The sequence below is a fragment of the Homalodisca vitripennis genome, chromosome 2 (genome assembly GCF_021130785.1).
Source record: "Homalodisca vitripennis isolate AUS2020 chromosome 2, UT_GWSS_2.1, whole genome shotgun sequence".
Classification (NCBI taxonomy): Eukaryota; Metazoa; Arthropoda; class Insecta; order Hemiptera; family Cicadellidae; genus Homalodisca; species Homalodisca vitripennis.
Window position 1 is genome coordinate 233390970 of NC_060208.1, and position 13391 is coordinate 233404360.

General features: G+C 31.4%; 1 protein-coding gene across 6 annotated transcripts in view; it reads right to left on the reverse strand.

Annotated features, from left to right (window-relative positions):
• Positions 1–324: 324 nt before the first annotated feature.
• LOC124355498 (hepatocyte nuclear factor 4-gamma-like) overlaps positions 325–13391 on the reverse strand; it is a 50990-nt gene continuing 37923 nt past the window's right edge. For 4 of the 6 annotated variants that reach the window (XM_046806655.1, XM_046806659.1, XM_046806660.1 and 1 more), the window contains exons 2-11: positions 8943–9117; positions 8361–8455; positions 8095–8228; positions 7608–7748; positions 6733–6853; positions 6123–6260; positions 5247–5483; positions 4408–4446; positions 3685–3938; positions 325–2314 (exon numbers count right to left, since the gene is read on the reverse strand). In XM_046806655.1, coding sequence (XP_046662611.1) covers positions 2246–2314; positions 3685–3938; positions 4408–4446; positions 5247–5483; positions 6123–6260; positions 6733–6853; positions 7608–7748; positions 8095–8228; positions 8361–8455; positions 8943–9117 — 1403 coding nt within the window. In that variant the 3' untranslated portion in view covers positions 325–2245. The remainder of the gene's footprint in view (positions 2315–3684; positions 3939–4407; positions 4447–5246; positions 5484–6122; positions 6261–6732; positions 6854–7607; positions 7749–8094; positions 8229–8360; positions 8456–8942; positions 9118–13391) is intronic. The other 2 variants (XM_046806656.1, XM_046806657.1) reach the window with 2 other exon arrangements.

The window sequence follows — 13391 nt, forward strand, 5'->3', positions numbered from 1 at the left end:
ATAAATATATAATTGTTCTGAGTACAGAAACATACAAATAATATACATCTATACTGCTGCCTAAAACTGACCCTATACCCTGTGAGATGAGCTTACATAGTACAACAATACATGAACTATTTATGTACTTAAAAACTCAAACATTTGAGAAAATAGCACAATAATGTAGTTAACATGAAATATAATAGGCACACAGTCAGTTACAATTACAAAATAACACATAGCAATATACAAAAATAATATTATGTAATATTAATTTAAACAAATAACTTACATACCAAATATGTGAATTTTATCACACAATTACACAAGAAAACATGGCAGATTGATTTCTACAATCTTATTTACAACCAAAAAACAAAACAAAATAATAACTATGACTCAAAATCACAACCTAAAATAATGTATTTTCACTAAAAAACAAAAAAGCTACAAAACAAATCTTAAATCAAATTATCAAAATAAAGTAAACTTATAATTTATAAAAAGTTATGCCTTATCTCCTAAATGTCTGTGGACAATGAAATATATTTAATATGTATGTAGAATTTTTAATTGTTTTGATTAATTTATTAGTTTTACAGTATTTTTAAGAATCAAACTGGTCTTGTAGTGTATACAAATAACAGTTTCAAATTCTTTTTAAAAGTAAAGTTTAACTGCAAAAAATGTAATCACCATTAATCTTAATACTCTTAAAAAATATAATAAAACTGTTTGCTAAAGGAGATTATAAGTGGCTGACATTTAAAACAGTTAAACTCAATTAATTACTGTTAAAACTTATTTAGTGTTGGAACATAATCTGTAGGGTAAAATACATAATTTTTGTAAAGAAATTGTTTATTCATTTTTTGAAACCGAAACATTTTTAAAATATAATTTCCAGCGATAATTTTAATGTAATTCCTTTTAAAAACAGTTTTTTTATATATTACTAATTTTTGATAAAATTTACAAAATGAGTCCTGTAGAAAATTATAAATGCTATTCAATTTCACTGGAAACTTTTTAGTGTGAGATGTTGAATGTACATAAAACATTCATATAATCTTTGGCATTTTCTTCGGAGATAGGCATACAAAGCTATTTGTGGTAACAAAATAAAAAACTTTGGTACTTCTTTTAACAAAACAAAATAAATAATAGTTTTCTTGGTAAAAAATGAAAATCAACCTCAAACTTACATAACTAAACCCTTATATACAAAGTGAAGAGAGTGATGGGAATCAGTCTTGATCAGTCCCAGTTCAGTAGGTGGGATCCCCATCCAGACTGGGCTCCTGTCAAGCAGCATCAACATCATTTATCCCGCAAGGACCCTTGGATTTAATTTAACCCCTTGATGTATTTAAAGCTGTCATAGAGACATAGAGTGGTGTCTATTTAGAAAATTCCCTTTCTGTTCTAAGGATCAAATTATGTTTGTTGTTTAGCTTTCCACAGTTATTTGTTCAATCTACGGTATTAGGTTATAAGAATATATAGAACATTTTTTGAGCTTTTTCTCAAGGGGTTAAACTAAACAATTAATCTATTCTAATTAATTACTAATAATACTGATGTCTCAGGACAACCTTTTGTACTGTACCGGTATCATTTCTGAGTGATTAACCAATTTATTTGTAAACTGGGAGAGACAAAAACTGAAAAACTTCTGAATTTACTGGTAAAACAAAATTAATGTAGTATAATGCAAAGACATTGTTTTCACCAAGTGTCTAAAATGACAGTCATTTTACAGAATATTATTTCAAATTATTAAAATTTAAATATACTTAAATCGACTGCCATTTCATACAGTAGTGTTTATTATGTCTGAAATCGTTTATATATATAGTCAAAAAAGTTACGATCTCTAAAATAGGTTTAAGTTATTCACCACTTTGAAAGTCAAAATGACACTTGTTGGTTTCTAATGTATTTAAATGATCTAAGAACTATTTCAGTTGTGTTTTCTTCTTGTCTCTCACAAGGCACAAAAATTCTGGCTTAACACTCATTAACCATATTGTTGACTATATGGACAAAGCTTATCTCCTAATATATTTGCATATTATTATATTTTATAATTGATCTTACAGCAAAAGTCTAAGTATGTTCAATATAAAAGCTATTGTTTTACTAAATTTTGTACATAATTCTCTCACTATGTCCTTGATCTTTAGCATGTATTTTTGTTAAATAGCGATGTTAAAATAAATATAATGCTGAAAGCAGGTAGTGCCCAATTAGTAAGTATTAATTAAAATTGTGCAAAGGGTCCATTGCTTATGAAGAAGTTGGGAGAGCTTTGGGACGAGTTTGGGAAAACCTGTAACAAAGATACGATATGGTATGAGGAGTGGGGAAATGAAAGACCCTTCTAAAAATTAAGAGGAAACAGAGAAAATGAGAGAATCAAAAGTAGCATTGGTTAGATTTTTACACTATTGATTAATTCTGCAGAAAGAATACAAGCAGTTAGTAACCATGCAGTAGTTTCTATTACGTTCAAAAGTAAAAAGCATGTCACAGAATAAAGTAAGGACCAAAACGATCAGAGTTGCACTGTGAATATTATTATCCTAGTTCTACTCAAAATAAAACAAAAATTAGGAACTAGTACACTGCACTCGGAGCCAATTAATATGAATCATATAGTTCCAAAATTATATGTGATTTATTTGTGTTAAAATTCAGCCAGTTAGTTCCAAACGTTTCCTTTATTATTATCATTATGCACTTGTAATTTTGGTTCTTTTCTAAAATAATGGTATTTTTCCAATCAATGGTCTGTGGTGATACAGTCTTGTCACCAAGATTGTATTTCATAAAAGGAGGTATTATTAGTACTTGTGTACTCGGTGATAAGAAAACTAAGCGATTTAAAGTTAATATATAATGGCTGTGGCTTTATCTCATGTCAGTTGGACCATAGTATAAGAACAGATGCTGGACATCGGTAATCTACACTGCAAGCTAGATATCTGTAAAACACTCGTGTGCTAAACTAAAATGTTTAACTAGAGACAGTGAGGATGTAAGAGTTAAAAATATTCCTTGTTCATTACTAATTACCTATCATCCCTTAATTAATCGAGGCTTAATACATTAAATTGGCAGCCCAACCATCAGTCGAAATTATGCTACTATGGTTGCAAATTCTGAAAAGTGAACTAAAATGAAAACCTAAGTGTCAAACAGATTAGATATTTAGATATTAATTGTTTTAGAGTCAGTGAAGTTGACACACAACGTGGTGGTCATAATTCCTGACTTATGCATGTCATAACGCTCTGGTATGATTTGTTTATTTTAATGTAGATTTTAATTATGTGTAGGTTAGTTATTCGCCTGAAGAAGGATTGATGACCTTGAAATGTAGTGTTACTGATTTTTTGTATCAATAAACTATGGCAAATGTCCATAAAAATCCTGTTTCTTACATCGTAAAAAACTTAATAAAATTTCAAAAAAAAGAATCATCACTTTTCTGTCCTAATTTGTCCACACTTGGATTAGAATATAAAAATGAGATTACTAGATGAACTCATGCAAATCCAGCTACAATACTTCACAAGTGCTACGAAATGTAATAATCCTTCAAAAATTTGTTCTTGTTTGAAGTTACTTGCTAAAAATATGTGATGTTAGTGATCAGTAATGTTACTTATGGTAGAAATGGAAGGATTTGGAACTCACCTGCTTGAAGGCCATGTGGTAGTCGGGCTCAGAGAGTTCACGCAGCATGACAGAAGAGGAGATAGGGCTTTCGAGTTCGTGCTGAGAGGGACTTCCCAGAGGGTCAGACATTCCGTTGTGCTGGTTGGGGCTATGGACGGGAGACAGTGCCGAGTGACTCTCCGGTGAACCTCCAGAGCTCTGGTAGCTTCCGACACTACTGGCAGCAGTCACTGGTGCATTGGTCTGCTGACCGTTGCTCTCTGCAGTGGCTCCTACGGTTACAACAATATCACATTGTTACTTGTGGTTCACACAACTAATTCCTATTCTTTATATTTTGTTTGTAAATTTTTAAGACTACAATTTTTGAGGGCGTCCTTGTAAAGTAAATTATTTGAATTTTCTTACAATGTTAGATAATCGAATGTTGAGAACCAATTAATTAGTCATTTAAGTAACTTGTGGTACTTAGTATTTGAATAATATTCATAACAACTTAAATAAAATTTATTTTAATCTGCAAACATACATTAGGTGATCATTATTTACTGGTCAACGGATTTTAAATAGTTAGTTTACTGTTGCTAAGTTAGGAAAACTTTGAATTTTACAGACACGCTCAGGCAAATTAATTTATTAATGTTGAAACGATAATCTAACCAAACTAATTTCTCTACATTTCAAACTATAAGAAAATTGTAATTTATATATTTAGTTTCCTATGTGTTTATGAACACTCACCAACAAGCATGGCTGACACGGAGATGGTCTTGTCCACTCCTAACAACAAGAAAACTATTGAATATACTTCCCAATTAAACATATTAAAAAGCTCATATAGGACAACCATGCTTGTGATAAGTGTGGTTAAGTTGCTTTTAATTCTAAGTTAGTCCATCCCAGTTTATTGTATAGAGAGTGTTAATTTGCTATAAACAACTCAAGCTGTTATCAACATGGTCATTGGTTTAAAGATTCATAAAGTATATGAATCTTTTCATTTATTAGTTTATATCCTCAAAAATCAATAACTACTATGGCAGAAAAACGAATTGTTTAGCAAAGAACCTTTATATGACGAGATTGTAACAAGTTTATTAATAGTTTACTTTTTTAACTCGTATTATTAGTGATTTTTTTTTTACATGTTGACATCAACTTGATCATTATAATGTTAAATGTCTAATATCATTTGATACAATTATTTACAATATTATAACATTAAAAAATATATGAAAGCTTTGAACAAACCAAGTTATTTTTGTTAACAAACAAGTTAAGGAGAGTGGAGTGGATTAGTTAGTATTTGTATTAGTTATGCTAAATCCAATATTTGTTGGAAAACATTTGCTGTCCAGTTTAAAACAAGAGCCACCATATTGTTTGGTTCCAAAGTTCACTCAGTGTGTCCACTGACTTCAAACATTTCATCTTTAAACAAAATGCTCAAATGATACATATTTTTCAATTCCATAAAAATCTAGAAACATTCTTTATGAAATGAAAAAAACATAAAAAGCATAAAAAGTGTATTTTGGAAAAGAAAACTAGATTATGTTTATTTTTCAAATGAAACTAACCTCCGAGCAGCATCTCTTGCAGCAGACTATCGATGCGAGCGACGCCGAACAACTTGGCGAACTGGATCTGTTCAATCATCTGCCAGGAAATAGACTGCAGCGCTGGCAATGTCAGTAGCAACTCTCCGAAGCGGCCACGAGTATCATACTGTCGGTCACTAATGTAATCCTCCAAGTTGATCTGAATCTGATAGCGGAAACCCTTGATGAGGCTTGGGTCGCTTAGTCCTTTTGCATCTGTAAAAGGTTAACGTGTTTATGAAAAAATCATTTTTTAGCTAGGAATTTACTTTAATTGAGGGTTGAACATGATTGTATTTTGGAGCAAATCGTGTGTTATAAAGCTTCGTGATATTATTAACCTGCAATTTTTCACTAATTAACAGAAATCGTTTGGAAATCCAACAAGTTAAAAACTTAAATTTTAGAACATACAACACATATAAACTTTTGGGTTCAAAGCGGTGGAATAGTGCAAAAATTATTAGGTTTTTATATTGGTAAATGAAAATGTCTACAAGTTTTACATGGTCTAGATTAAAAATACTGTTAATCAAATGAAATTGATGAAACTTAAAAGCATCGAATATATTATATGTTGCTAAGTCATGTATAATACATAAAAGTACTGAATATAATTTTAATTTTTAGCAGTAACAATGGTTTTAAGATTCTGTAATATACTGAAGGCAGTAAGAAAATTTCCATAATGGATGATATACACAATTTGGAATTTACCATTTAATTTTGGCAAAAGATTAGTTTCAAATTACGAAATTTTAAAATATTTATTTCTTGTGGATGAAAATTAGTTACAATACTAGAACATATTTATCTTATATCTTTGTTATGATAGTTTTGACTCTTTTTACTTACTCGGATCGAAGAATACAATAGCTTTCAAGCAAGCGAACTCCGTGTCATCAATCTGTACTTCCATGAATGGACGGACGAGCTCATCCATCACTCTGGTACCCACTCTAGTGATGTCCAAGTCGGGAGCTATTCCAGCTTCTGTAAGAAGGTTTACGTTAGGTAAGGCAAGGCAGTGTTTGAATGCTATAGTGATATTGTCATTGACACCTGGAAAATTGACTGTGCTTGTAAAGACAGCCATAAGGTGTAAATTTCTTGTATTAATGTCAGTTGGTATGTTTAACATTACATTTTGGGCAATGTTTCATCCACAACATTATCTCTGACTGTATTATATTTACTATTGTTCAAGCAAATAGTAAAAGCGTTTGTGAAATAACCTCATTAAAAATGTAATGTGTATCAAAGAGGTTTCTGTGCATCCATTAAATAGGATTTCTAAAGTGAGTTTGTGATTTTCATACTTAGTGGTGGAGTCAATTTCTTGTCAGATTCAACCTATTTAAAACATTTTCACAGGAAGTGTAGCATTGTGACAAACAGCCACTTGTACTGAAGTTTGATCATAAGTAATCGCTAGTTATGTTATATTAAATATAGTACGGCTCACCTGCGCAATACCGAGTTATGACACAGTTGTTCCCGAGAAGAAGAACGTCCTTCAGATGCAAAGAACGACGAGCAAGGCCCAACAATAAATGTTCACCAGCATGGGCACGCAGCAGCGCAACCTGAACACACAAAAATGTAAATAAAAGAACTGTGAAACCTGCTAAATCTAAATAAAAACATACCCATACTATAGCCATCATTGACAAAATTAAACAATTCTGATAAATTACTAATCCTTTTGATTTATTTCAAATTTTAAGATTAGCTCAACCAAGTTAAAATGTACAGTTTTGTACGTTTCAATCTTACTTTACTTATGAAAATAGTCAGCTAATTTAAATCTGATGAAGTTTTAGTTTGTTATACTTTAAAAAGTATTAAGCAATAAATCAACATTTGATTTTGAAATCTAACCTATCTTCTTTTTCCCTTAAAACTAATAAACAGTTTATTTAAAAAACTTACATAAAATGTGTGATTACTTTCTAGACATAGGAGAAACTCAACAAACTGATAAGAATAAAAAAATACAATATGACTTGAAACTTGTAAATGTTGTCCCAAGATTGAAGCTAATCTGTGGACCCCGGCCTAAAGTATTTCAGTGGCTTTGTCCATGTAAACTTTACTGCATCAGTATAATTTATGAATCAAAATATATTGAAAGTAATAAAACCAAACAGAACTGAAATAAAATTGAATGTTTGATCAACTATCAGAGGTACCCAAAGTTATTTTCAGTATAAAATTTATTAACAGAGAAAATCATACTTAAATAAAATAATGGAAATAAACATTGTTTGCTCTTTGAAAACAGGGACATTTCAATTTACTCAGTGAAAGATAATTTGTATAACTTTGAAAAGCACATACCTGATCATCTAAATTCAGTCTTGTGAAAGCAGGAATGGATTTGGCCCATTCGACGAGGTAAAGCAGCTGTTGCTTCATCGAATCACAAACATCACTTATGTTGGCTATTGACTTATTGCTCAGATCATAATCATTCTGCATCTGAAAAATCGTTATATGTTAAATCAAACTAGTACATTTTCCATACAAAGAAATAAATAAGAAAGTAACATTAACTAATTTTTATAAACGTGGAGTTTTTAAAAAATCAGAAAATAATGTTATATTTTACAAATAAACGCAATAGGCAATTGATGTATCAAATCTAATTGATTAAATGGAGCAAGGCAACTTTTGTGTACTAATTTCCTTCCACTGTTATAAATGGATTTCATGACCAAACACAAATATATCTATTTGTTGCCATGTTTCAATTAAGTTTATCTGTTTTTAACGGTTTAACTAATGTTTTGTCAGAACTAAATATTGAGAGAAAGCGTTAACTCACCTCCATTGCTGCACCAACTTGACGAGACAACATTTCTGCGTTCAATAGCGTTGAGACGGAGAAACCATTGCTTGAAACGGTCTCCTCGTAGCTGGGTCGACGACAACTGATTCTATCTCTTTCATTCTGGACAGCTGGAAAATGAAATTTACATTAGAGTCAAATAAATAAATAGGTAAATCAAATGATAATTCCGAGATAAGTTAAATTCTGCCTTGAAAACAGTGCATAAGTGCCTTCATTTGAAAATCCACGTTCAAACTTACCTTCTTTTTTCATGCCAGCCTTGAAACATTTTCTCAGTCGACAGTAACGACACTGGTTTCGTTTATCTTTATCCACAACGCAATTGCGGCTGAATCTGTAAAAAATGATATGAACTTGTTAGTTTTATTCTCTTTAATTTTTAATGCTCAATAAGTAAAAATGTTATAATAATTTATTCACTTACAAGAACGTAGCCAGGAAAGATTTTTGGTGGGGGGGGGTCAAGCAACTGATATTTTTCCATAGTAAGGCAAATGCTAAATCCCCATTTTGTTTCTTAGAAAGTTCTTGACCCGTTTCAATATTGAGAACGATCTTTTAACAGTACATGTCTGCAATAGTGAATTATTTAAATAATCTGCTAAAAAAGTAATTTAAGAAAATTGAAAATTTGGAGGGGTCTGGAACCCCTTGAACTCCTTGCTGGCTTTGTCCTTGTCCACCTAGTTTATTTCTTAGCATTTCACTGTTTGCGATTTCTAAAATCCTTTTAAAAGATTGGAGAGATTTTCAAGCAAGATTTATACATCAACCACCTTGCTTCACAAGATATCTATAAATCTTAGTGTTGAACAACTTACCTGCAAGTGTAGACGTGGTTCTTGCGGACAGACCTGCGGAAGAAGCCCTTGCAGCCATCACAACTGGCGGCACCATAGTGCTTCCCTGTGGCTCGGTCGCCGCAGATGGCACAGTACTGATTGAGAGCCAGCATTCCACCAACCCCCGTGTGGCACATCTGTAGATCTGCCTCTCCTGCAACAAAACCAACAGTTTAGTGAATTGTGGAATAAGACATTTTACTGGTATCTTAAGGATTTTGTATATTAAAATAACTATGTTCATTGAAAATGGAGGAAGACTAGAAGGGTTTGGATAACTAGAAATTACAGTAGCATTGACAACAAAACATTTATAGAAGGCACAAAACGTACAATTGTTTTTCATTCAAACGAATTAGGATGATTAGCGAAGGATGTTTTACGTTACCAGAAAAGTTCTCAGAAATCCTTTCATTTGATTAGGAATAATTGCAATAAATAATATTTACTTAATACTCTATAGTTTTTTTAGTAAAATACCATACTCTCTCCAGTGAATTTTTGTGAGTAATATTTGCTGTCATCTAAACCACAGAGATACTTATGGGTTACTAATTTCAATACAACTCAAAAATGTCACTTGACATGACTTCACTTCCCAAATAAAACCCTTTCTGCCATGGTGGATTTTTTAAATATTTCATAAAAGGATTTTTGACCATTTAAAAGACAAAATTTTGTTTATTTATTCATAATGTCTTTGCATGTTTTATTTATGTAAGAATTGTTTATAAAATAAACAACTCATAAATGTTATATTTTGGCGAGTTCCTGATGTAGTTTGAACCTACTACAAGGAAGTAATGTCTTTCTCATCCTCCATGATGGGTCAAGTAAAGGCTTTAACGAAGAAAGCTTATATGTGCTGCACCAAGTGAAGACTTTGATCATCATGCTTTAAAAGCATGATTCTAGATCAAAGGTCCATTGATAAGACAGATGAATTGACATGGCTGATAAACTTTAGATATAAGAGTAAAGTAATTACATCAATTCAGTTGAAACCACTAAAGCCTAGAATGTGTTTACATTGACAATACAGTTTGGTATATCTCGATTGGGCAAGACACCCATGCCTATTTTTTGTATGCATATACTTTCAAAGATTAATATTCCACCAAGTGCTTGAATCCAAATATAATTTTGAATGACATTTTTTTGCACAGAGGAAAATAATTGTCATTCATTGGAATAATTTAATATAATTAGCACAACAGTGGAGAATATCCAACACAATCTAGTACACAAATGATTTCATATTAATTCACTAAAGGGACTGCAATACAGTTTTGTTTATTTTTAAATTAAGGTTCCAAAGAAAGAAGTAAGTCTTACAGTGTCTAATATGTTGTAAAAAGTTGAAAAACTAGTACGATTGAGATGCATATTTATATAAACAGAACACTGGAAGCCTGATTTTATACATTTAATTTACTTTAAATATAATGTAAATTTTTTAATTTATGTGCAATTAAATTACTGCAATTAACTCAAAGATTGGACAATCCTATTTTCTATTAGTGGTAATGTTGTTTATAAAATACATTTTAATAGGACTTTCAACAGATATCTTTCAACAGTGTAGAAGTAAATTTAAACCCAAAAATTACATATTTGTTTCTGACTAAAGTATGTCTCTTGACTATGTAACATCAAAAAGATTAAACTTGTAATTAAATCTAGCAAGATTAAAATGACTATCATGTATTTTGTGTTGAAAAAACTCTTCTTGAAGCTTCTAAACACAAGTAAGGTAATTTTAGTTATAAAACATGAGAGTATCAAAATTCAGGGAGAAGCTTAAAACACAGCCCCTAGTTTTTCACGTGTTCTACAATGTTTTTTTATAACTCAGGAAAATGTATTTATGTATACAGTAGTTTAAGAAAACTTAGCTAGAATGGCAATGGCGTTTTAAGATTTTTTGCATTGTTTGCCTAAAGCTCGTATATTATTTTACTGTCAAATAAAACGCTTATAAATTAGTTGCTATCAATATATAGATAAGTGTTTTTGTCTCATTGATGACCTTCATATAAGATAACAGAATCCACACTATTATGATTTCATATTTTATTCTAATTGAATTTGAGGTTCAAATCAGAAACTAGACCTTTTGTATTAATTTTCTGTGTGCCCCTTTGAACAGATCACTCGGCTTTGTTTCACTTCCGGTAAAATTAAAGCGGAGAGGATAAAATAGATTCACTGACCAACGTATATGTCTAAAACACGCTCGTTTTTATTTAAGTATTGTTAAACATTAAAATTTAATTGGCTGAATCAAAGTTTAAAAAACTTGTTGACATAATATTATTCGATACAGACATCAATAAATACAACACAATGATGTTACAATAAATATTGTCTAGATCTAGATATTGAATGCCCTTTGGCTCACATGAATGTAAGGAGTTTCAGCACCGACCTAAAATCTAAATTGCCATCTGACAAGAAACTGTGAAGACTTTCAAGTGTATGTAATCAACAAAGGAGATGCACAATTACTCTTTTAAGGGCTCTGGAACCCAATCTCAAAGACGCCAGCATCAATTCTCAGTCCAGATCTACAATGAAAACCACATGGCAAGTGAGTCATGAAATCAAATGTAAATTGTGTTTTTTTTTAATTACATAATGTTCCAGCCGTTAATAGTATATTGTTGAATATGTTAGGCGATACACGTAGTTAGGCTAAATTGGTTGAAAGGAAAATATCAACTTTCAGGCCTTCTTCTCAGTATTCTTCTGACTGAAATTTATTCTCGCTTCTTAATACTAACATGACGGTAAACTAATTGTATGTTTTTCTTAGGTATTATAACAACTAATTTTCGTGGTTATAGGTTAGAAAAAACCTGCTAAATTCAGCATGATTACAAAAAAGCATATTGAACTCTGTTAACCGAAGTGTTAAGCCAAAATTAATATTGACATTTTTGAATTTGACTACTTTTTTATTTTCAACTCAGGCATTGTTATATAGCCAACGTATTATATGGTTCGAAACTATGTTCTTTTATGTTCAGACAAGTCCTAATTTAATCTTTTTTTTATTTTCATACAAAACATTATTTTCCTAGCACAACAGTTTCTTAAAATTCATTTTTATATAATAGTATTACATCATTTCATTATGTCATTTGGGTGCGTAGATAAAACAATCACAGAGTAGGGCCTACATTTTATAATTCTATTTACGTCGCTTGCTTATCCCGGTTTATTTAGGAGTCCGATAATGTAGAATTCACGCCTACAGGGATGTTACGTCACAACATTACGACTGCTCAATTCGAATTCTGACGTCAGATTTGTTTTGTTCCAAAGTTCACCCCCGTACAGCAGCACCTTGACTTGTGACAACTGACACGGCATACTCATATGTCGCAGCACGAACCCAAACAATATTACTTCAGTCCGGAACACACAATGATTAGTTAATTTCAATTAGAAAGCGTTAGAAATGTTTCAAAATTAAGACTACGAATAACGAAAATATGTTTTGATTTGGGTATTTACTCTAACAAATGCACACACATATATAGAGTGTCCTGTAACTCTCTTTACAAAGGTATACGACGTTATTGCTCAGCTCAAGACAAACATATCTCACCATATGAACATGGATCTCTGATGCTTGGTTTACCATCCTCCCTATATGTATTTTTTTTTTTTTTTTTTTATTAATATCTTAAAAACTAATAAGTTCAATTATATATACCAAACTCGATTCAAATGTTTATTATAACAAGACCAATTGCCGAAAACATTATCATGAAATTATCTTTAATGTTTTCAAAATGGCGGCCATTAAAACTTGAATATCTGAAAAAACCAGCAATTTTTCTTAAGAATTACACGAATAACAGTTTTTAGAGAATATTATCATAAATCTAATTACACAAAAATTATTTAAATCGAATAATAAATATTTGATTTAGAGCAGATTTACTGTGACAAGGCATGACCCCCATTGAGTTTCTCAGGGAATAACCAACAACACAAAAACTAAATAAGGAGCAGCAAATCATATGTAATATTATGTCTCTACGGTTATTAATGGCAATGACCAGATAAATTAAACTCGGCTAAAGAATACATGTTCAGGAAGTCAAGTACCATGCAACTACAGCCGTGGTCATTGCCCTTGGTGCATTCTGTCGGTCAACAGGTAGACATTCTAAATATATCTGTGGGTTGCCGGCCTATTATAATGAGCGGCGTCCGAACTATCCTATCCACTGGTCACCACAACACGATTATACTTGAGTGACACACACGTATTATAAACTACTCACTCCTCCAACCCTGATGTCACAAGACAATACCCCGCCTTCTGGTGTATTGTTGTCGTGTGACTTTGCTAATAATCACCGACTAACAACAGGTAGACATTCTAAATATATCTGTGGGTTGCCGGACTATTAT